This window comes from Ammodytes marinus, assembly GCF_949987685.1.
Source record: "Ammodytes marinus genome assembly, chromosome: 13".
NCBI lineage: Eukaryota > Metazoa > Chordata > Actinopteri > Uranoscopiformes > Ammodytidae > Ammodytes > Ammodytes marinus.
In genome coordinates this window covers 12,949,419-12,973,573 of record NC_137217.1, presented here as the reverse complement: position 1 = coordinate 12,973,573, position 24,155 = coordinate 12,949,419, and the positions used below count along the sequence as shown (strand labels likewise).

At 42.0% G+C, this 24,155-nt stretch overlaps 1 protein-coding gene across 1 annotated transcript in view; it reads left to right on the top strand.

Moving 5' to 3' along the window:
- adamts16 (ADAM metallopeptidase with thrombospondin type 1 motif, 16) overlaps window positions 1–24,155 on the top strand; it is a gene marked incomplete at its 5' end in the record, with an annotated part of 128,566 nt that overhangs the window by 84,739 nt on the left and 19,672 nt on the right. Inside the window, 8 exons of the mRNA XM_080039537.1 lie at window positions 5,864–6,233; window positions 8,401–8,603; window positions 10,838–10,921; window positions 11,785–11,944; window positions 13,888–13,993; window positions 14,623–14,760; window positions 18,159–18,312; window positions 21,124–21,219. Coding sequence (XP_079895663.1) covers window positions 5,864–6,233; window positions 8,401–8,603; window positions 10,838–10,921; window positions 11,785–11,944; window positions 13,888–13,993; window positions 14,623–14,760; window positions 18,159–18,312; window positions 21,124–21,219 — 1,311 coding nt within the window. The remainder of the gene's footprint in view (window positions 1–5,863; window positions 6,234–8,400; window positions 8,604–10,837; window positions 10,922–11,784; window positions 11,945–13,887; window positions 13,994–14,622; window positions 14,761–18,158; window positions 18,313–21,123; window positions 21,220–24,155) is intronic.

Genomic DNA, 24,155 nt, shown 5'->3' with positions numbered 1-24,155 from the left:
ACAGCAGTGAGTTCCACCATAAAAATCTCGTACTTACAAGTAGGAATTGCTGGAATAGAAGAAGCGGGCCAGCCCCACTGACTCTGTTCACCTGCCAAATGTTTTGCAAATCAGCACAGTGACACACATGCGGAGGAGGGGATCATAAAGCAGGTCCCTTCTCTGTGTCGACTTAATGCTGAAGCCTAATCCCCTCTCTGGTCTGGCTTTTATGGGGTTGAGGAAGTTGAGGAGGTGAGCGGAGTGTTATGCATGCGTTGCACTATGACACAATGAATCATGTTTTTGTCCCATATATGCCATCTAGTCATGACCGTGTGATGTGTCGCCATGCTAGCGGTTGGGCTATAGGGATGGACATTCCCATCAGCCACTGCTGTACTTTTCATTTACTGCTAATTGACAACAAAAATTAGAGTTTAAATTTACTTAATTATTCCCTGAGATTCACATGCCTCTGTATTTGCGTCTTCATGGTAAGGTTCTGATGCACACACTTTTGTAGAACCTACTAAAGGAAAATGCTAAATTTCCTCCCACTAGAAATCACTTGGAGATCATGCGTTTTCCTCTTGTAAAACTAAGGGTGTGTTTCTCGCCTCAGGCTTCATAGTAACAGTAATAATAGAATGCTGCACACTCGTCCCACCTCTGGGATTTCCAAGACTAGATGAGGGATGGTGGATTGATGTGATGACGCTTTGAAAAGCAAGCAGTGTGGTCCTGGCTCGTTGCTATAATCAATTTCCAAAACATTCAGGGAGATCAATCAAGTGAGGATTTTTTTTGTACTGGTTTTATCATGCGCAAACATCACTCACGGCTTTCTCAGTCGTACAAAGTAGATTAGGCACTGAGTCATGTGCATATGTCTGGGAGACTGGAACCAAGTCCGTTTGGAACGTTTGTTTCCTTTCCAAATTGGTGTAATGTTTTGTGGACGGCTAGCCAAGAGATGACTAATGTGCACCTTGAAGTGAAACAGCTAATTGATTAAGGGATGGTGTCTAGTGCTGAAGTGCAATGTCAGAGTGTCATCATGAGCCCTGTCAACACCGAGCCAACGGTTCAAGCCCTCCTGCCAACTGCAAGAAGTGTAGCCATCATGGAATCAGTTTGCACGAACAAAACACAGTAAAGAATTATAGCTGCACTTTGGTCCGTCAAAAGAAAGGATCTTTGGGAATTGTAGGCGTATAGTTGAAGTACTATTAAGGAAAAGATGTGTGGTGGTAACTTCTCCACTTGGTTTTCTTTTACTCAAATCCTTGTGTTGCTTGTTTGTTCTTAGTTTGGTCTGGCTTTGCGAGACTAGTTCTTGGGTAATACATAAAACTATGGGTGGTCAAAAAGCAAATGTGATTTTTATTCTTAGTTTCTGTATTACACAGTAAAACCTTCTGAGCCCTTAGGCAAACTGTTTTGTCATATGATTGGACTAAGAACTTAAGTAAATAAGTATTGCAGTAAGTAAAGAGAGGTAGGCAGAGCAAAGCAGGGACCCATATAGTGCACACAGTCAGGTGCACCTTGTAATGCACTGAATGCTTCCCCCCTAGTTCCGTTTTCCTACCGTCCCCCCCCCCCCCATTCCTGTCACTGCTTGTCTGGATGCGTCTGACTCCAAAGAGTCCAGCTGTTTGTGCCCTCCCAAGTAGTGTTTCAGCATTTTATGACTGCTATTTGCACCTCGTAGAGCGCAGTGTGTAATCTGATGACTTTAGCTATTTAAGAAAAGCTCTAGCTGACCTAATCTCCTAACATAGTACAGTAGCTTGCACACACACATACTATGAAGAAGTAGCAGATGCATGCTTTTTTATGTACAGCCAAGCTTAAGCTTAAAGACTGTGCTTAAAGTTTACAGACTGAAGACATCCTACAATGATTGGCTGTGGGGTATGTTGGCTGTTGTTGCTGAGGAAAAGATAAAAAGGGTTAAATGTTGCTTTGTTCAAGAGAGAACATCTTGTATTCATTGCACACACAGTACACTGCTATACCATATGGTTTTTTGTAGGATTTGTAGTCTGGTTTCAGAAGCTCTTCCGTGCGCAAGATATAAAAATTTGAATGTTTTAGTAGAAAACAGAACCTACCAACACAAGTTAAACAATACAACGTCAACATCTGGCTTGAATGTATTAAGCACAGGACAAAAAAAAAACATAAAGACAGAATGTTATTAAGAACAATAAGGGGCATTGATGGACCTTGAGAAGAAACAGTCCACCAGCTAGTCAGTGTGACAACAGACAGGGATGAGAGGAAACAAGATGATGTGTGGAGAGTGACTCATGCTTCTTGTTATAATGGAGCCATACTAGTAGCTCATCCCTAACTCTGCCTTCATGTGAACACCTCACAAAACGCTTCAGCAATCATGAACACGTGTAATTCAAAGAACCCACATCTTAAGTGTTGTGAATAAAGGATCTGCTTACATTTCACTGCATACAATACATCGTTATGTAGGCTAGCGCCAATTATGTTGAAAAGACAGACTAGACTGAATATGGAAAGTGTAGTATAACTTATTTCATGTAGTGCTGGATTGTCTCAAAAAAATAATCTCATAACTCCCATGATTGTGTATACGTCTTAAGTTGAATTGTTCAAAGGGCTTTTACTAAGGTTGCATTGTTTTTTTTTAAATGACCACTTCTGTGTGATTCTTTTTTTAACTTTTTGCTGTATACATGAATACATATTGTATCTGCCTACTGCTCTGAATAATTCAGTGTTGCATGCAGTAAACCAAGAAGGCACAGATAAATAATAGGAAATCTGTGACGGAAAAATACAATCATAGCAGCCTGTGGTCTGTACTTTTAAGTCTGGAGTTGTTATAGAAACTGACAAAAGTCCACTGTTTTCATGACAAAAACGACATCCAAAAAGAAAATATAATTAGATTTCCCTCTTCGGAAAGCTTGAAGTCTTTCCTGTCGGGATCGAGATAAAAAATCAACAGAAACCTGTTTGTCAGCTATTATATGGCACCCGTTTTACTCAGAGAGCTCCTTTAGCTCAACACTCTGGACTCAATGCGCAGGCCTCCCCCCTAAACCACCCACCCTAAACAGAATAAGAACTTAGCATGAGACACTTTCAAGGTTGACAGCTGCGCGGTTCAGGTCCGAGGCCTCACCGTGACTTGGAACCAGATTTTGACAATCGCCTGTGATTACACATCACTAGGGCGGGTGTGCCAATGCAGATGACAGGATCACGCACCGGTTGTCACATGTGATTGTAACCAACGACCCTGGCTGGGCTTTACTGGCAAGGATTATTTCTTCACCGTTGGCAGGGAAGCTACAGAACAGAGAAAGGTGGTAATGCATTAGCAAGCCTCTCTCTCTCTCTCTCTCTCTCTCTCTCTCTCTCCTTATTTTCTCAATATTGTATCCCCCAACCACGCTCTTCCTTCTGTTGCCCCAATGAAAATGAAAAGAGTGTACATTAGGGTCAATGCTAGTCAGTGCTGTGACAGAATTGGGTGCAGCATTTTCATGAACAGTGAACCACAGCTGTGCTTTCTGGGGGGGTATTAACACTGAGAGGGGAAATGACAGTGCTAGTCAGTTGCAGCTGTAGTAAAACATGTGCGCTCTCAGATACTGCAGAACTTCATTATACTCTATTATTATATATCCATTGTTTTTTGCTGTGTTTTTTTTTTACTAATGTTTTTAAAGGGTCTGAAAATTATTGTAATCACAGTTAAGTAGTACTGTGCAAGAAAAGTGTGTTTCCGGCTGTAAATATGTCTCCAAATATATTTCTGTGTCGCTGTTTGCTGTTGTCCTTTGTCTGAAAAACAGCAGTAACTGTACGTTGGGAAATGATCATTATCCAACACACAAAACACCTGTAAACACCAACTGCGCTCCACTGGCTTGTGGTAAGGGCATACAAGTTAACGGTGGGATTTGAACAAGCATTCCCCGCATTTGAAGACCAACTGCTGGGAAATCCTTGTACTTCAGGGGTCACACAGATGCATTCATACTTTTTAAATTACTTTTGACGTTCATTATAAAAATGTTGAGAATACATTTTTTATACAATTAAGAGAATATGCCAGTTTGCTGCTCCAATATTGCAAAAATGCATTACTAATGCACGATAAACATTGTCTGCCACACTGTACATGTTGAAAGCTGTGAACTGCACAGTCATTGGGGTCACAGCTTTTACATTTATGTTGGCTTGTATCCTCAAGAATTCATAGTTTTCAAACTCAGGGCTTAACACAGTACTTAATGCATTTCCCAAGAACTCTGTTTGACTGTAGGTAGAGGCTTGTAGAGGTCTGCTTTTGCAAGTTTGAATAATTGCAACAATAGACCACTTAGAAAGCACACAAATAGAAAGCACACAGAGGTAGGCACACAGTTGTACACATTCACACAGACTCATTCGGACTCACACACATTTGGTTGCACATACTGTACATAACGTCTGTCTTCCAGGCTTTCATGCCTACCCCTGTTTTAGTCCTGTGAAGCACTATCACACACACACACACACACACACACACACACACACACACACACACACACACACACACACACACACACACATACACACACACATACACACATGCATTAAGGCTTGGCCAGCCGCAGCCTCACCACTGCCACTGTGTCAGCCTGTTTCTGTCGGCCAGCAAGCAAAGGACCTCGCACTCCACTCACAGCCCACAGTGATAATAAAAATTGAGTAAGTCAATTAAACATGTTTTAGGGAAACCACTATTTCTGCCAAGAATGGTTACAGTCCAAACACTTTCCGCCAATTGACTGTCAACACAGATGTGGTGCGTGTTTGGAGAGACCCAAAGAGACAAAAGGAGAGGCAGAGAAGTCATTTCCAAGTGTTTGAATCTGCTGTGTTGATTGAAGTTTATTAAAAAGGGAAAATGTACTGAAAACTGAAAATGTCTCTGTCTCTTTCCCTTAGAGACAAATATATAAAGAGAGAATTAGGTCAAGTGAAGAAATCCTGTGCCGAACCTTTAGAGATTTATAATGGTATCTCCCATTTCCTCTAAAATTGCAAGCATAACGCACTAAAGTGGTCCTCCATAACAGTACAGTATAAGAGGGAGCAATGTTCACACATTTTAGAATTTTTTTTTGTTAAACGTAAGGGCTTTGTTACATATCATATATTCAAAATTTGTGGGACTATTTAAGTAAGAAACCTTGAGAACCGTGAGAGTAGGCCTATACGTGAAATGCCACCTCCTTTCATCCTGACATCGCCCCTTTTGCAAGAAACTCTTTCTATCTGACCGGGTCTTATTTAGATTGCGCTGAGATAACGTCTGACCCCGAACAGCAAAACAGATGTTGAACATGAAGAAACAGGGCCAGTAATTGAGCCGCGCCTGAGGTTTAGCGGGGTCAGGTTCGTAGTGACCCATGAGTCAAATGTTGACTAATTGCTGACAGAGACAGATTGAGAAGCTAAGTGCTGGAGAAGGTAATTGGTTTGTTCGCTAATATACGACTGAGGACCTTTGGGCTACTTTGTGAGTGGAAGACAATGTTTTGGCTGCTGAGATGTTGGGAATCAGCTATATTCACCTGACATTTTACTTTGATTTAATATGGCATGCCACAAGGTGTAGCTTCTTGACTAAAGGAAGGCTAAGTGGATATAGAAATATATCTCAAACATTACACACGTTGTACAATTGTTGCACACAAATTGATCCAAGCATGTTGATAGTATGGCTTTTATAGCTTATACAACTGAATATGGGTGAAGCAAACAGATTTGCCCACGCTAGGTGTCCAGGTTGACGAGGTACTTTATGTGAAGCTAATGGGAGTTTCTGTTTTGCCTCTAGTCAGGTTTGATCAGAACGCAGGATGCGGACTACTTCCTGAGACCCGTGTTGCGCAGCCTTGCTCAGAGAGAGAACTTCAGCGCACCCTCCAGCCACCAGCCGCACATCCTCTACAAGAGCAGCAGAGACTCCGGGACAGAGCGGAGAGGTCAGGAGCCAAGGGGGCCTCAGAAGAGATCCGCAGATTCCACTGGACACTCTGTCACCAAGAGATCCACAGACACAGTCGGTGAAGATCCAATCAGGGGCCAGCCAAGTGACATCCATGAAGGCCATCACCGTGACGACCATCACCGTGACGACCATCACCACGACGACTACAGACACGGGGAGAAGCAGAGGCAACACTTCTGCGGAAGACGGAAGAAATGTATGTAAGGGCAATTTCTACTTCTAATCCACATGTAGCATGCAGCATCATTACAAACTGCACCCCCCGTATACCACCTGTACATGTCACATTAATTAAACATCTCTGCAGCTGCCTCCAATGCATATAGGTTAACGTGGAGATAGAGTATAGTAACCTAGTAAGTAAGTTACAATACATTGTATTTACTTTTCTGTGTGAACCTTTTTCTGCATTGATTATACAATATTTGTTTTTCAAGTATTCAAAGTTGTTATGACTTTAACTCATATAGTTCCTTAACGTTATGTGTTTTGTTCTGAAAAAACATGTTGTGGTCATTTTTGCCCTTTTCAATTCCTCAAATGAAAAGGGGTCCACATTTGACACATAAACAAAACTGTTCCCTACCAGACATACATCTCACATTGCACACTTTAGGCACTGTCATAATATTCTTAGATTTCCATGTAACTAAATTAGTGGTTTGAACTTTAAGAAACATTTAGAGGAATTATCAAACCACTTGTCAGAAAAGAAAAAAAGATTAACATGAGTTTGATAAATTCATTTGTTGACATTTCCGATAAACTCTGTTGGCAGTCAAACTTCCAGGTTTGTGGCTGGTTGGTGTGAGTGGAATGTCATCATTAATATGTTCCGTTGTATATGTTTTTGCAAAATCCACATAGGCCCTATACTTAAATAAGTTATGCATCATTTCACAAGACTACATTAAAAGTAACACATTCTTTGATAAATCAACATGTTTTTGTAAATTGCCTTTGAAAGTGATCCTGAGCTTAGGGGGGCTTTCCGGGGATGTTGTCATTTGTATTTAACGTGATGACAAATGTTTATTCTTAAGGGTATCATCTCAATTTATGTTAGCGTTTGGTGACATTTATGACATAACATAGCCTGTGAAAGGTTAAGGGAAATGTTTTATATTCACTTTACACCGTGACAAATGTTTGCTTTCAAGAAAATTAAGCCGAGATCAGTTAACATTGCTTGTGTCACAGGGGTCAACTGAATGAGAGCATGCAGGGATTGGACTGGTACCACCACCACCACCACCACCATTACCCCACAGAACCCCAGCTGTCTGTCCCCTGTGAAAACACACTGGTGTTTACATTCCCATAGGATGACATCGTTGAACACCTGTGCCATGTTTTAGTAAAAAAAGACACTTTGGTCTCTCACCTGCTGTCTGCGTATATAAGCAAAACTTTCTAGCCTTTATAGTTTATCGCAACCAGGCAGCGATAGTTGAATGTTTTGATAACCTGAACACACACAAGTGAAGATCTGAGGTGATAATGTCACAATGGTTTTAAGCTGTGTGTAGAAGTGTGTGTGGATGTGAGATTTCTTCTCAAAGGTGACCCAGCTTCAAAGGAGAGTTAAAAACAGGGCAGAGCTGGGTAGTTGATGTGACGATTAAGGCTATGTTTGACTAAGTCTCATGATCACTTAACACTCTGATACGTTTTTTTTTGCAATATAGCTTTGGATGAAAAAATCATCCTATCCATAGCACACTGACATAATTCTGGGCACCATTTAAAATTACCCCTAATAACTAACAGAGACTGACAGCTAAATTGACTTGCATTTAGCATGTAAATCTTGTAATTTGACTTGCTACTGCTAATGTAAAACCACATACTTTGGTTTCACACTTTACTTAAAAGCATAACACTGACACTGCCAGAGTCAACAACAGGGGGAAAAAAGCTCAGTTTGCAGTTTATCCATGACATCAGGTCATGGAAGTTACTGTATAGTTAATCATCCAGAATGGTTGTCAGCTAATTGCCAGGATGGCTGGTTAAAACTCACAGGCAAAGGCTAGTGGCTATTATAGTCCTATGTTCATTTAAAATATTGCACAACATATAATCATCTGTGGAAAGGAAGGGTTGTATATTTGTAATGGACGTAATGTAGCCTAACTGCTATTAAATGGCGATCATGTGTGCTATTGTTTTTTCTATCATCAATCATTTTCGACCTACTGTGCTGTACAGTAACAGGTTGCTGCTAATTATGTTGACTGCAGCCAAAAGAAAAGTGCCTCATAAAGTTTCATTCAATTTGTTCTATAGTTGTCACAATTATTTCTTTCATTTTTTCCCCCCAAAAATGTTCCTCCATTTATCTTTTATCTTATTTTGTTCAGACATGCCCAAACCTCCAGAAGGGGATGTCTTTATCCTTCCAGACGAGTACAAGTTCATCCCCAGGAACAAGAGAGCAGTGCTGATGAAGAACCAGGGCAATCAGAGGCTCAACGTGGAGATGCTGGTGGTGGTGGATCGGAAGATGATGCACAACCACGGCCACGAGAACATTACCACATATGTGCTCACTGTGCTCAATATGGTGAGGGAAAGCCCACTGTTCCACATCCTCGGAGCTGAAAGATTTCACAAGGTTTCATTGGAGTTAAACTAGCTCATTGGGGGGGTCCATCTCTATGTTCCCACAGCCCGATGGTCCCACAGCCCTATGTTCCTGAAATTGGCGATTAGGTTCAGGCTGGCATAACGGCTGGGTGGTTAGGGTTATGGTATAAGGGGACAGAGAGAGGTTAGAATAGGAGTAACACACACACAGACACAGACATACGTTTCTCTATTAGTTAGATTACTTAGAACTGTGAACATGGGGTAGTGGGAACATAAATCGGTGGGAACATAAACACGCTACCCTCATTAGTCACGTTAGCACCCGGGCTTTCGTTCAGTCTGCCACGTTGGTGCTGACTGTCAAATTAAATTTTAAGTTCCAATACTTTCTGATGCCTCAGTTTTACTTTGTGTCTACGGCTAATTAGCAAATTTTAGCTTGCTAAAATGCTAAACTGAGATAGTAAATATAGTAAATATTTTTCCTGCAATATTTTCATAATGTTACCATTGTCTTTGTTGGCATTTTAGCCTGCTAATGTCAGCATGAAGCCTCATGCATGACTGGGCTTACGTAGGTTTAGCCTACAGCCTCACAGTGCTGCTAGCATGAATTTTTATAAATAGCCAATATGAATATTTTCTACTAGCTACACCATGTCTTTCAACTTTGTACGAGAATAGAAACTAACAGTGTATCAAAATATATATATATTTTTTAAATACATCAAAGCCTGATGTTAATTAGCGGTGGCTTACTTCCTCTAATCAAATGGAGGTCTGGCATGTTACACACTTGCCAAACATTAGGCAGACTTCAAAATTGTTCTGCTTTGTTTTAATATGTATGCCGCATGCAAAGGGTAAACATCAGCACCAACTGATAAAGATTTATTTGAAGTTTTGCATAGTTTAGGTTTTAGTGATTTGACACCGACTTTATCTGATAGAGCATATCTTAAAACATGAAACTGATATTGTGATGAGATCACAGCGTCTCCTCCCCGGTCCTTCTCAGCTGACCTGCAAGCAAATTCAGTCATGCTCGTTTTGCTACTTAATGACTGACTGACAAATCCAAAGATAATCCGTCTATTTTGAAAACATAGTTCCCTCTAGTAGAAACCCAAGTTGGAGCAGTCACAGCCCGCCTCAGAGGAGTCACCTAAATACAGTATGGAGTTTCACAGAAGACACCCAACCCCCACTACCCCACCTGCCAGCTCTCATGGATCTATAAAAGGCTGTTTAATATTGTTGAAAAAAATTCTAATCTGAAATGCTGCTCCAGCTCAGCAGACAGCCAGCAGCAGCAGAGTGGAAAGACTTTAGAAATGTTTTGACAATACAGATGTAAAAACACACACTGTACATTATATTCCGCAAAACACTGACGCTCTATGGAAACTGGTTGTTTCTATTAGCTACTAAGCAGTGCAAACACCGTCATTCAAAATGCAGACTTGTGTTCCACGAGATCTCAGTTAAAATGAGTGGTTTTGATTGCCTCTTTGACCTCAGAATTAAGCTCCAATTCAGTAACAAACCACAGCCATGTGTCTTGTCATGAGTCAGTTCAGAGAAAGACCAAACATCAGGAACATAAGGAAAGAATGAGAGAAACGGAGAGGAAAAAGGGCTTAGTTAGTAGTGAGTGGCACCTGAGGTATTCAGTGAGAAACACAGACAGTGGACATGAGCAAACCATCAGGAGTGACTGTCAAAGCCCAAACTGTTATGAGTGATAGTCAGATATCTGAGGCGCTGATCTGGAAACTTTAGTTCTGGCTGTCACACTTCATTGATTCCATCAAAACGGGTTGTGTATGTTATTCATATACAGGAATGTCCAACTGTGTTGTCCCATACACTTGACAAAGACCTCTCTATTTTAGTCTGTGTCTACATGGTCTAATAATGTATTGATCAAAAGCATAATATCAAGACATAAGGTGTTGCTATTAAGCATGGAGGAACAATTTCTGTAAGCAATTACTATTGTAATGTACATATGAGTATTATTTTTAGTGTGCGAGCATATCATTTAACTGTTGTCAAAGACACTTTACCTTCTTCCTGCTTAACAAAATGCAAACATTGTCATTTTGATGAGGACTTCAACGAGGTGATTTTACACGAATGAACGACTTCTGTAAACATCAACTATATGTAATATAATTTGTGTGTGTGTGTGTGTGTGCCTTCCAGGTCTCCAGTCTCTTCAAAGACGGTACCATAGGGGGAAACATCAATATAGTGATAGTGGGCCTCGTGCTTCTGGATGAAGAACAGGTGAGCATCTCAAAGCCTGTTAGCATTGTCAGGTGATAACCTCCATTGTTAAAGAGGAACAATGTGTAAAGGGTTGCTTTGCATTCATACGACTAAGGGGACTGCAGGACCACCAATAACTGTGGGTGTCCTTATGTATTGGCTGCACACGTCATGGGGCTTAGGACAAAAAACACACAAAAAAGAAACATTATTTATTTTTATGTGCCTGAAGGTCCAGATCTCTACGGTCTCTAAGGAGATTTTCCCGGGGTCGTCCCAACCACTAAGGACTTTTACAGTGGTTAATTATAGGGTAGACATTTACTTGGATCTCTGCCAGATTTAGGAGGGGAAATTCTCGTGGAGCGGAGGAGATGGGAGGACAGCTCGAGTTCAATAGAAAAAGAGACAGAGGGACAGAAGCAGAGAGAAACAGGTGGGGCACTGTGAGAGGAAAAGAGTCAAGCAGGCCAAGGAGAATGGATTCAGGTTTCCATCCACCTGTGATGTTAATAGATTTCAATCTTCCTTAAGAGGCAATTATCGGCGGGAGGAATGCCAAAAATGTCCCAGGCGTTTGTCTTCCTAACTGCAACCACTTATTGTATCTGTGTCCCCTCTCAAATCTGCATGTTTCCTTTAACATATATATGTCAAAACAGTGTGATAATTGATTGTAAAGACCAGGTTATGATCTAGTGATCCAAAAAGATAAATTGTTCTCATGCTAGGTAAGTTAGAATGGTGGTCTTATGGATATTTGTCTAACTAGAGGGAACGTGACTGCCATTTAAATCCAAAACACTTTGTGCTCACAGCTTCCTTCCATAAAGACAACATTGTCCCCCTCTCTGCCTCTTTTTATCTGCTTTATCTCACAGGATGGCTTGGTGATCAACCACCATGCCGACCACACACTGAACAGCTTCTGCCACTGGCAGTCTACGCTGGGAGGCAGAGGGGGCCGACACCACGACCACGCCATTCTCCTCACAGGCCTCGACATCTGCTCCTGGAAGAATGAACCATGTGACACTCTTGGTACGACACTGAAAAAATTGATTCTGTAACTACAAAATGCTTGAAAGTTTAAGTGGGGAAAATATAAGGGATCCAGAGGAAATTCAAGATCGAAAGGAAATATTATTATCACATGAATGTCATCCTCCACCTGTTGTGTTTCTCTGGATAGAGCTGTCTCATTCCCTCTTGCGGTCTGCCTCTGGGAAGGTGCCCCTGTTCTCTGTCACACGGTGTGACTGAGGGTTGCATCGGCCAAAACAGATGTTGAAAATAATCTGTGTTTTTCAGCCCCTCAATATCACACAAAGTCACATGGACTAAAATATTGAGTTAAGGAACGGGTGAAAAACAATTACTGTTATTAGCGCACAAGTAACCGAAAGGACACATCTGAAACGTATTCACTGTTGTTTATAAAATGCAGAGCTATTGAATATAATGAACATTATTGCAGATGAAGAAGCACAAGAATATAAGCTTTACATTTTGAAAAAGCTTTCACTTAAATCTCAGATCAATTTAAAAAGTATCCTTCACAGCTACGTCAAACGCACCCAGTCATCGTGAGTGAACAACATCTAACCACCTAACAACAGCTTGTTGTGGTAATGACCATGCCGACACATTGTTGTCTTCCACACTGTGAGAAAGAAAAAAGTCTTCCATTGTGCATCCCAGAGAAACCCAGAGTGACGCTTACACTCAAACACACATACGGACAAACACGCACTACCTTCACACCCCAGACTTAAGTTTTGACTTCAAAGTGCTGAAGCTGCCCTAAGCCCAGTTCAAAGGTCTTTGTGTGTGTGTGTGTGTGTGTGTGTGTGTGTGTGTGTGTGTGTGTGTGTGTGTGTGTGTGTGTGTGTGTGTGTGTGTTTGTGTCCGTGTGTGTGCTTGCGTGTGTGAGAGCGAGCGTGCGTGCGAGTGTGTGTGCCGTCAAAAAAGTTAGCTCTGACTATGTCCTGAAGGTGCGAGGTAAAATTACCATTAGCGCTACCACATGACACAGTTTATTTGCATTGCTGTTACAGCCCTATGCCTCAATGTTTTCTTCAATATTTCAAAACCAGTATTATGATATCAATGATCTATGTCTGTGCTGACACAAAAGAGCAACTAAATGGCAGTTCTCACAGTCAATGTGCCGGCTTATGTATAATATCATTATTCACATTGCTTTTGTACATGAGCACATTACCTTAGGGGGTTTGCACTTTTTGCCAAATGACTTAGAGCTGTAAAATAACAAAACACAAGGCTAAATTCTCCCTGAAACACTGAGACAAAAACATTAAGGGAGGCCCCCATGGGTATTATCCTTTTTGATTCTGAGCCAGAGGTGCCGTGTGTGCATGTGTGTGTGTGTGTGTGTGTGTGTGTGTGTGTGTGTGTGTGTGTGCACGTTTGTGTGTGTGTGTGTGTGTGTGTGTTTGTGTGTGTGTGTGTGTGTGTGTGTGTGTGTGTGTGTGTGTGTGTGTGTGTGTGTGTGGGAGGACGAAAGACGGAAGGAGAATGGGAATAAAGGGAGCTGAATGGTAAAAGGGAGTTTTATAGAGAATGAGGGATATGAGAATGAAGTGAAGACAGCGAAAGAATGTTTTTAAAATGAAGTGAAAAGTAGCAGGGGGATCTGGGAATGCACCCACATAATCCCATACCTTAACATATGGACAGGGTTTAACCCAGTTATGGCATGTTTGATATTTTCTATGCATGCAATCCATTATACTAGGGTGATTTGTCTGCTTACCACCTATAGGAGAATTAAATTGATTTTGCACTGATTATGAATTGCAAAGTTAAACACTCACACTGTTGTAAAGTAGGATTAAAGACATCTTGAAAGCATATATTCTAATCAATTGTTGACCATTTATGTGGACACTGACTGAGTTACAACTGATGAAATATTTGAGCCGTGACCTAACATTAGTAACATTGTGTCACTGGTTTTGCAGGTTTCGCTCCAATTAGTGGGATGTGCAGCAAGTACCGGAGCTGTACTATTAATGAGGACACAGGCCTGGGTCTGGCATTCACCATCGCCCATGAATCCGGACACAAGTAAGGTTTCCCATCCCTCTCATGATAAAACAAGTAAATAAGTGCTGAAATGTACGTCTTTTGGCGGGGTCAACAATTGTTCATGCCCCATCATCCCCCTTCTTTTCTAGTGTGCCTTTACTGTCAGCTTTCCATGTCTGAGTAAGAATGTGTTGAAAAATGAAGCATGAGGTGTATTATAGGTGCAGCAATGAATAATCCAGTTAAAAAAAATGCTGTATTCTGCCAATGCATGTTTGACCGTCCGTTATTTAAAGGAGAAGTAAGTAATATGGTCCTTTTTAGCGAACTTCCCTTCAGTGACTGCAGTTAGCAGTCCCCTACCTCGTCCCTATGACGAGGAATCAGCAACTTCACCTGCTCCGCCATTGTAGCCGATTCAGCTCTGTGCGTTCACAAGCACAGAGACCCGCCTCTTTATAGCACTTTATAGCGTCTCCTGATTGGATAAAAATGAGAGGGATACTCAACATTTTATCTGGCAATTACTGCAAAGCTGAATGACTGGGAGACCTGTGTTATGAACTGTGCATACTGTTTAAGGGATTGCTGTATGAATATAGAGTGAAAAAATATTGCTTACTTCTCCTTTAATACGTACATGACACCATTTCTTTTTAATTCCCCAGTTTTGGAATGGTCCACGATGGTGAAGGGAACGTGTGTAAGAAGTCAGAGGGCAACATCATGTCACCCACATTAGCTGGCCACAATGGCATCTTTTCCTGGTCTGCCTGCAGCCGCCAGTACCTTAGTCGCTTCCTCAAGTAAGCAGCTATATTTACTTACTACTGCAAGGCTTTTGTTGTGGGGAAAAATGCTTAAGGAAATGATTTAAGAAGCCCTTATCATTGACACTGACATGTATGGGTATCACTGCTTAAGAAGAGTATTATTAAGTTTTCAGAACCTAAGTGCTACATCACATCCATATGGCATATTGTTGGGTAATGAGCAAATCCTCATGCCAGGTTTTGTTGAGAGCTCATGCAACAAAGACATTAGGCACTCTGTTCATGAAAATGAGTTATTAAAACAACAGACCCACTGGCAACAGTCACTTTTAAAATGCACTGTGTTTATATTTTACGGCATGTGTTACTGATAGATTAACATGTGTTGCAAAAGCATCATGTCAGCAGCAGATACCACCAGTGCTGCTGGTGTATCTGCCTGTTTTGCAAAGGGAGGCTGAGAGGCTAAAATATATCACTGACAAGGCACTAAGTCAAGTGACCAGGCCCTGCTATTCTCCTGTAAGTGTTGCTTAACAGACTGCACACTGTATGCATTGTGGTGTCAAGGTGAGCTAATGTGTGCAAGGGAGAAAGCTGTGTGTGTGTGTGTGTGTGTGTGTGTGTGTGTGCGTGCGTGCGTGCGTGTGTGTGTTTGTGCAGCAACAGCATTTTCATGCTCACCCAGGCGAAGGAAACAGGCATCGCAGACATAGCGTCCATGTGTCTGGCTGTGTTTCTATGTGTCTGTGCATGTGTCTGTGTGTGTGTGTGTGTGTGCGCTTGAAACCAGATAACCCAGAGCCAGTGCCTTCCACTAAATTTACCAGTGTGTTAACCGAACTGTCAGGTCTTCTCGCTCGGAGTGGTGGAGACAGACAGTGTATTTCCTCGCTGAGTTATTAGAGCTGGGGTGACCTCACCCTTGTTAGGCCTGTCAGCCTTATATTAAACTCCCATCACCCCCTGAGGCCACGTGGAGGGGATCTCTGCACCACAGAAACAACCAAAGGTCGTCTCCCTGCATAATCGCTGGATGATAGAAAAACGCTGAAATGCTGTACGTTTTCCTAATTGCAATCAACAGAATGTTATGATATTTAAATGTTTTTGGCAAAACGCGTCCTTTTGAGTTAACTGAGACTCCTACATGTCTCTACCTTCATCTGCTGTGTGTCGTGGCAGCCCACAGAGTTTCAATCACAGTAATTTAACATCTACCTCTCCTCAGTAAACTATGACAGAGAGGTCTATGCCAGCACTTTATGTACAGTCAGATGCATTATGTGAGCTCTTTGTCAGGCCTTAAATGGATGGACAACCTTCATGGCAAGGGAAGCACAACCCCCTTAAAAGCAAGTTGACGTTGTTTTTGTGTGGGTGGGCACTAGTGAAACACATCGAAAAGTCAGTGACACATGAAAGTTACAAGACTCTCTTGAGGGCCCACTTTTGTTTCCCAGGATCAGACATGCCCCAAAGGACACAGTTTGGTCTGCTGGCCATCTTATAGCCAGCATCTGAAGGGACATCCCCTGTGTCTTTTGCAGAAGCTCCGGTGTTGTGACATTTTACGAACTATCCTTATTTGTTATTTGACCGAAAGTTAATGAAAGGTACTGAATGTTGCCACTATCAAGTCTGTACCATAAGTATGTAGCTGGAGCCACTTAGTTTAGCTCAACGTAAAAGACAGGCAGCCCGGCCATGTTAAAAAATAGCAAAATCTGCAAACTAGCAGCTATAAAGCTCACCAACACGTCAGTCTCACTTTAGTACACATCTATATTTCAATCACAGTGTAAACAAAACAACAATTTGTTTAATAATATGGGATATGTGCCAGACAATTTCTTAGCCTGAACCAGACAATCTGTTCATCTGTGAGCCTTAGAGATGCTGATAAGTGGATTGTGTTGTCTTTGGTCTTAGAAGAGCAGGCTAGCTCTCTTTATGCTGTTGAGCTAAGTTAATCGGCCGACTTCAGCTACCCCGTTCACTGCAGAGTTGAGGGTGGTATCGATCGTCTCAGCCAACAATTTACAAGAAAGCAAATGCTGTGTTTGATGCACCAACCAACCAACCATGGTGACAACACAATACCCAATAATATTTGTCTGGAAGAGATGAGTCAGGAGATCTGCAGGGAATCCTCGAAAAGAATGGGTGCTTCTTGTCTTTTATTTTTATTTTTTCTTATGTATTTATTCATTTGATCCCCAGCTGATGATCATCTTGTGGTCCACATTGCTCACAGCTTTCATTTTGAGAAAGTCATATTTTTTCCCCTGAGCCTCTTGCAGTGTCATCAGTGAATACAAAAGGCTGTTCTAAAGGCTATCTGTTCCTGGATCTGAGATGGTGCAAAATAAGCTACATGGGTCTTTATGGGAGTAGCTGCCTGCGTGCGTATGTGCATGCTTGCCCACAGGCCCTACTTACTTACTCACTCGCTAGATTTAATGTCTTTTTCAGATTCTTATTATGGGAAGAATGTAGAATATCAGAATAATGCACTTGCAGAACAGGCATTGTTCTCTGTGGACACATAGGAGCAATAAAGCAACAGATGATCTCTCTCTCTCTCTCACACACACACACTCACACACACACACACACACACACACACACACACACACACACACACACACACACACACACACACACACACACACACATACACACACACACACACACACACATGCATACACACACTCTGCTAAAGCAATCAGGACCACTCACTAGCACAATGACTCCTTCCAACATATTTTGCCTTTTCATGCTCGTTCCACTATTCTGTGTTGTATTCCCATGACTAAAGTGTATAAGCTGTTAAACATCTCTGTAACCAGTGATATCAGTTAACATTGGAAACCCCCCCCCCGCCAGTGTGAGGATATGGGCGATATGGGCAAGGATATTGTTTTAGGTTTGTCATAATTGAGTGTCTGATGCATTAAAACCATTACTCCCTGGGTTTGAGATGGCAACATGTTATGTCTCCGTGGTAACCCTTTACTGTACTCTCCTAAGAGGGAAACAATGGGACATCCTGGACTGATGCTCTCTGATGGAATGTCTTTGTGCACAGCATGGATGCCTTATATACCAGCTACTGTACCTTACATAAATAAAGCATGGTACCTAATCACACTTCTGTTTGACTGTTTATGTCCGGAATGAACGGTCGTATTTTACCAAAGTTGTTTGAAGATTAATGACGAATTCCGTTTTCCTTTGCTGTCTTATTCCCTGCTTTCCTTTCTCCTCCTGTCCCCTGCTGACCTATTCGCCCCCCCCCCCCCTCCCCTCTCATCGCTGCTCTGCTTCTCTTCTCAAATTGTTTCTCCTTTTTCTTCTTTTCTTTCTTGTCTTGTACGCACTCCTTTCTTTACGTCTTTCTCCATTACTTTTACTCTCCTCTCATCTAGTTCGGCCCAGGCTCTGTGCCTATCAGATGAACCCAGAGCGGTGGAGGAGTACCGTTACCCCGAGAAGCTGCCTGGTGAGCTGTACGACGCAGACACACAGTGTAAATGGCAATTTGGGGAGAAGGCCAAACTCTGCACCCTGGACTTTAAGAAGGTAAAAAATCCATTCTAAGTCAATTATGCCCTCCCATGCAAATATTTCAAATGAGTTAAGAAATCCCACGCCATGCCGCACGTCTCTGAGGGCTAACAGTACAACCACTCAAACGCGAGTGCTTAATTAGTTTAAAACAATCTGGTGGCAGTTGCGTCTTAGGAAAAACAGAGAAAGCAATTGAGAGTGCAATGGGAGGGAATGAGGTACAGGGGGGAAAAATGGAAGAATAAAGGAAAGAGGAAGGGAAAGAAGAACTGATTAGGGTTGCGTGCCCTTGTGTGCGTACACACACACACACACACACACTCATGCATGCATACTGTACTCTCTCACACACAAAGTAAACAGTGGGGATTATAATGCTGCCCTTGAAATACGCACTGGGATAAATGACTAATTATACACTGGAGTGATGCCAGTGGGAATCTCTCCTTGTCGTTCTCCCATTGTCTCAGTACTGCTGATGTTACTGTTTGAGATCTCCTGCATGGGTCCACATAGGGTTTTGGATTACCTCAACGTTGAATGACACAGTAAAGGCATTTTAACTTATTGGTTTATCATGAGACAGGGGCATGTCCTTACTTTTTGCGCTATTAGTCCTAATTTCTATAAAAGAATGTGAAGGATACTCAAGTCCACTAAGGGTTGTAAAATCACACAGTCAAGGTTAGATCACCAACTGGGTGAAGCGTTCATCGACCAAACCAGACTCCCCTTTTCAAATTCAATCCACTGATTGATACACGTATACATGGTGCAGTTGTTGCAGTACAGCAATGAGGTTCTTTTTCTGCGGGGGGAATTTTTTCATTTTCTCCAAGGGGTTTCTGCAGATTACACCAATTGGCGACTCTAAATTGCCCGTAGCTGTGAATGGTGTGTTGTCTTTCTCTGTGAGATTGACAGAACTGCCAGCAAGCCAAGATTCCTCAAGGTTACTTTTCCGATTTTCCTTTGTATTGAAGAGCATGGTTGAAAAACAGATCTGGGAAAAGAGGCTTTAAAATTGCCACAGAGTTTATTAGAAAACCCATGATATCAGCACATGGTATCCTCCTTAGCCTCCTCATCTTAACGTCAAAATGCTTGTGCATTATATGAGCTCCATTGCAGAATTGCTCCCTCATGATTTTGTTTTGTGGTCTTTGCTCACACACCTGGTAGCAACAAGGTGCACAGTGCCCCAAAAATTCCCCGAGCAACAATCATGCTCAACGTTTTTCCTGACACTTGTTACGTATAAAAACAATACTAAAAGAATAGGCCTCAGCGGTGCAATTCATCGTATAATGAGTTCATATTTCATGAAACTTCTCTGGCTTGCTTTGCGAAGATAAGGTGCCACTGGAGGAGCCAAGTGATACTCTCCGTGGTGTGCGTGGTTAGATAGAGTAGGGCTCCCCTAGCAAACAGTAAAATAATATGTATGGATCCTTTTCCTTTTTTTCCTGTCTCTGTCTCACTCTGTCCATCATCTCGCTGGCTTACTCCTTCCCGCACTCCATCTCACACTGCCATTTTTTACCGCTACAAAAGGCACTGAGCAAGCAAAACAGCTGGACAAATAGGCCTTGGGATGCAGTCCATGGTGGCTCTCGGCAGCAGCAGGCCGAGGCCAAGGTGCCTGTCAGCATCTGCAGCGAGTTGTCAAAATCTGATATAGTCATTCAGATAGTAATGGAGTGGACATGTTGAAAAGTAGCAGGACACGTTTCTCAGGCAATGTGAGCGGGGAGAACCACCCTCTGCTCCCATCTGAATCTTTCAGACCACTGCTTAGAAACACTGCCATGACATCATATAGGTTTGGTAAGGCAATTGTGCCCGTTTTAATGCACATAATAGCATAGCGTTGTAACTTTGGTTGCGTTCCGAATCGCATACTTTCTTTTTTCTATTCTACATACTACATCCGACGATAAAAAGAATCTAGTTAGGATGCAGTAGGCATACTATTGGGACATACTTTTCTCTCTTATTTCTTCATAACATTGCGCCATGATTTTGCCTCTTGCTTTTATATCCGTCGCATCCCCGTTTGTTTTCATATGGAGGCTTCGTCGATGTTACGTCACTTCACGTGCGCACTGGATTGTGGGTCAGAATCGCCCAAATAGGATGCACTTTTCAACACTAACAATCTTGGCCGCATGAAGTAGGACATCCGGGTACTTCTAACCATCCTAAATCTGGCCACAAGAATCGGGACATCCTAAATCTTTTTTCTACATACTATATAGTAGAAAGTATGCGATTCGGAATGCAACCTATGTCTTTGTGATTATATCATGTGTGTGTTTCACTTTTTATGACTGTATGATGGTCAAAGGTTGCAAATACAGTAATTGCAGCTTTATCTCATTGCATTCTTGTGTCCTTTCGCTACAGAAACAACTGGCGTGCATTTCAATAATGATTGAGGCGTTGCATTGCCTTTGGGATAATGCCTTACAACAGTTGGACCAAATGTCATGTATTTCTCTTATTTCTTTTCTAAAACGCTGTTATCCTAGCTACTGAAGCATAAATATTTTGGAGTTACAAGTGGGCTGCACACTGATAGCTTGCCAGAAGATCTTTACTCAGACAATCTCCATTTCACCAACTTTCCATCAACATGATTTAAGAGCTCTCTAGTGGCAAAATAACTATGTTATTATGATTTATTGTACTTGCCGTTGCTAGCTTTGTTTACAGCTGTTGTGAAAAAGGACACTGATCTTCCCATTTTGTCAGTTTGGAGCAGGGGAACATGTTATCAGTGCCTTGTAACTCACTCTTTGCCTTTCTCCCACGTTGTTCCAGGATATCTGCAAGGCTCTGTGGTGCCACCGGGTTGGGAGGAAGTGTGAGACCAAGTTCATGCCAGCTGCAGAAGGCTCTGCCTGTGGCCCTGATATGGTGACTTAACACGTGTTTTCATGTGTGTGTGTTTGTGTGTGTGTGTGTGTGTGTGTGTGTGTGTGTGTGTGTGTGTGTGTGTGTGTGTGTGTGTGTGTGTGTGTGTGTGTGTGTGTGTGTGTGTGTGTGAGGGGGGTTGGTGATACGCTTGCGAGCATTGTCACCTCAAGAGTGGCATCCCATGACAGGCATGTGGACCCGTTCACTTGTATTGGGCTTTGTTATCCACCGCCTTTAAGGCAGTTCAAGTGGACATAGCATAGACATTTCCAACAGTTAGCGGGGACTCGCAGCTAGATGGCCTACCTCTTTCTTTTGTATATCATTAATTGTGTAATTTCCTATATAGGAGATGGATGTACCCTTTAGTCATACCATTACTAAGATAAACTTTGGGCCATGGTTGTCGAAGGACTCAAAATAATGTTGCAGTTAATGCGCCGTAACTTTGTGCTGTTTCAACAAATTAAGACAGCATGTCATGTGCTTGTTGATGGGTTTTTTTGTGTTTCTCCTCTACTATTGCCAGTACACTTCTCCATGGCAACATGTGTCCAAATAAATCCATAAATGAAAGGCACCAAACAAGAGCCCCTCACAAAGTTTTTCTTTACAGTTTAGGTGAAGACAAGAAAAGAAAACACAATTCCATAAAGAAATTTTGAATAGACAGCTGTCAGACAGATACCCTGCACACTAAAAAAAACAGACTGAGCTGCACAGGACCAATGAAATAAGTCAATTCAATTCCAGCATGTACTGTATATTCATGTTGAGGTATTTTCAGCATGCTGCTTAGTATTGTCAACTGTGTGACATTTAGTAGAAGAGATGTATCACACAAGCATACTGTAGCTTCCTCCTCCAAGAGATACCACAGACCTCTGAGTGAGTACATTGCACTAGTGTATGATAGTATTGTATAAGGTTAACAGGCTAAATAGATGGAAAACTAAAAAGTACAGTAATGAGTGTTTTAGTGCTGATACTTGCACTCACTTTCAAGACAAAAAGCCTTGGACTGACTGACGCTGAGCTTTTAACAGCATCTTTTAACACAGCGATTTGTGTCCCAGTGCAGACCAATAAATGTACTTGTAAGCAAATAGTTTGGATGGACTTTATTATGTCTCAGATGGGGGTTCATTTGAGTGCAGTGTGGATAAAATATCTCTTTCTGATAGAGGTATCTCTCTCAAGTCCCCTATTTTACCTCAGGGAGCGGCTGCAGTTGCTTTGTTGCTGACATGGCAAAAATACGCCGTTGGATTCGGGCCAGAAAGCAATCTGTGCTCTTTATTTATCCTTTGTTTCTTTACGATCTTCTTTCAAGATGATTCTCCCCCAAGGCTCGCTCTCTCGTTCACCCTCACTCCCATGACAGCCCCTCAACAACATTTGCCTCTCAATATATTGAACTTGATGGCTTAATCCCGCCCTCTCCCTCCATGGGACAATTAAGTGAACACAAACAATGACAGGCTCACTTAGGAATCCGTGGCACTCAGCCTGCAGGGGGAAAACTGAGGGGAAATCAGCTGTTCTAGTTCTTAAGCAGAGGACCACGAGATTAGTTGGTGGGGCATACATTTGCCCTATGTGTGTGTGTGTGTGTGTGTGTGTGTGTGTGTGTGTGTGTGTGTGTGTGTGTGTGTGTGTGTGTGTGTGTGTGTGTGTGTGTGTGTGTGTGTGTGTGTGTGTGTGTGCTGGCATGAACAAACAGTGAGACGAAGAACAGCTGAATATATGCACCCCACTATCAATACTACTGCTTGAGCAGGTTGTGTGTGCACAGTGTGTGTTCGTGTGTGCTGGAAAAAGTTATTGAAATCTCTCCAAGGCGGGCAGTTGAGTATATTGTGACTGATGTCAACTTGACATGTACAAATCCAGTTCAATCCTGTGCCAGGAAACAGCTTGTGACATAATGTTGCTTTAAGTGAGTCTAGATTTCGCACAGTATTCTCACATTGCATGTAGGGATTTTTTGCGGTGAAGAGCGGCTCATTTTGGGACACGTGTCTCCGTTGGTTAATGGCACACAGTAAATGTCTTGATTCAGGCGTATGAGACACGTATGTGTCCTCCGTCAGCTTGCACTCTACACTGCACAAACATACTGTATACATATTTAATTGCCATTTAATTTAATGTTCCTCTTCTGCCATGCCTGGCCTTGCCCCATGTAACACATTTGGCAGTGTGAGGTTGGCCCCTGTGCAGAGGGGTGTTTGTATACGAGTAAGTCATTATGAACCCCAATGAAGCTCCTCTCTGTAGGCTGAGAAGAAGCAGCTGGTTTTTATTTAATGTGTCATGTTGGCGTGCTCCCTGGCTCTCTGCCTACTCTGAGTTAGCAGTGACTATATATAAAGGGGAATTTGGCTTGTTTATCATGGAAATTGCACAACAACAACCTATTTCAACAATTAGGTAGACGCCTGATATGAATATAAATAAATGACTCACCCTTATAGTTGATTTTCACTGGAAAGAAGTTAGATTAACTGGCAATTATGTATTACTTTTTCTCAGAACTACAATATTTTAAAGATGGTCAGATATGAAAAAATGATATATATATATATATATTGATTTGTCAATTATGGGGGAAACAGCTTTTCAACCTGATTTATGTTTCTGTGATTTATATTTTTTAACATTTACCTTTGCAGCTTTTAGAATTGGAATGCTGTAATAAAGCTAAGCGTAAATACAGTATAAGGGCAACATAAGACCCATTCATGGCTGCGCAAAACAACGGTGAGTGCATTATTTCACTGAAGGAGATTATCGCTGTCAGGTATGAGACGGTTTTTCCACATTTCGTGGTGTTTTGCTTAGCTCTGTTAATTCTAGCTGATGACAGCTCAAGGTAAAGACTGTCCGAGACGCCGCGCCACTGGAGTTTCACTGATAGATTGTGAGTATGTAAC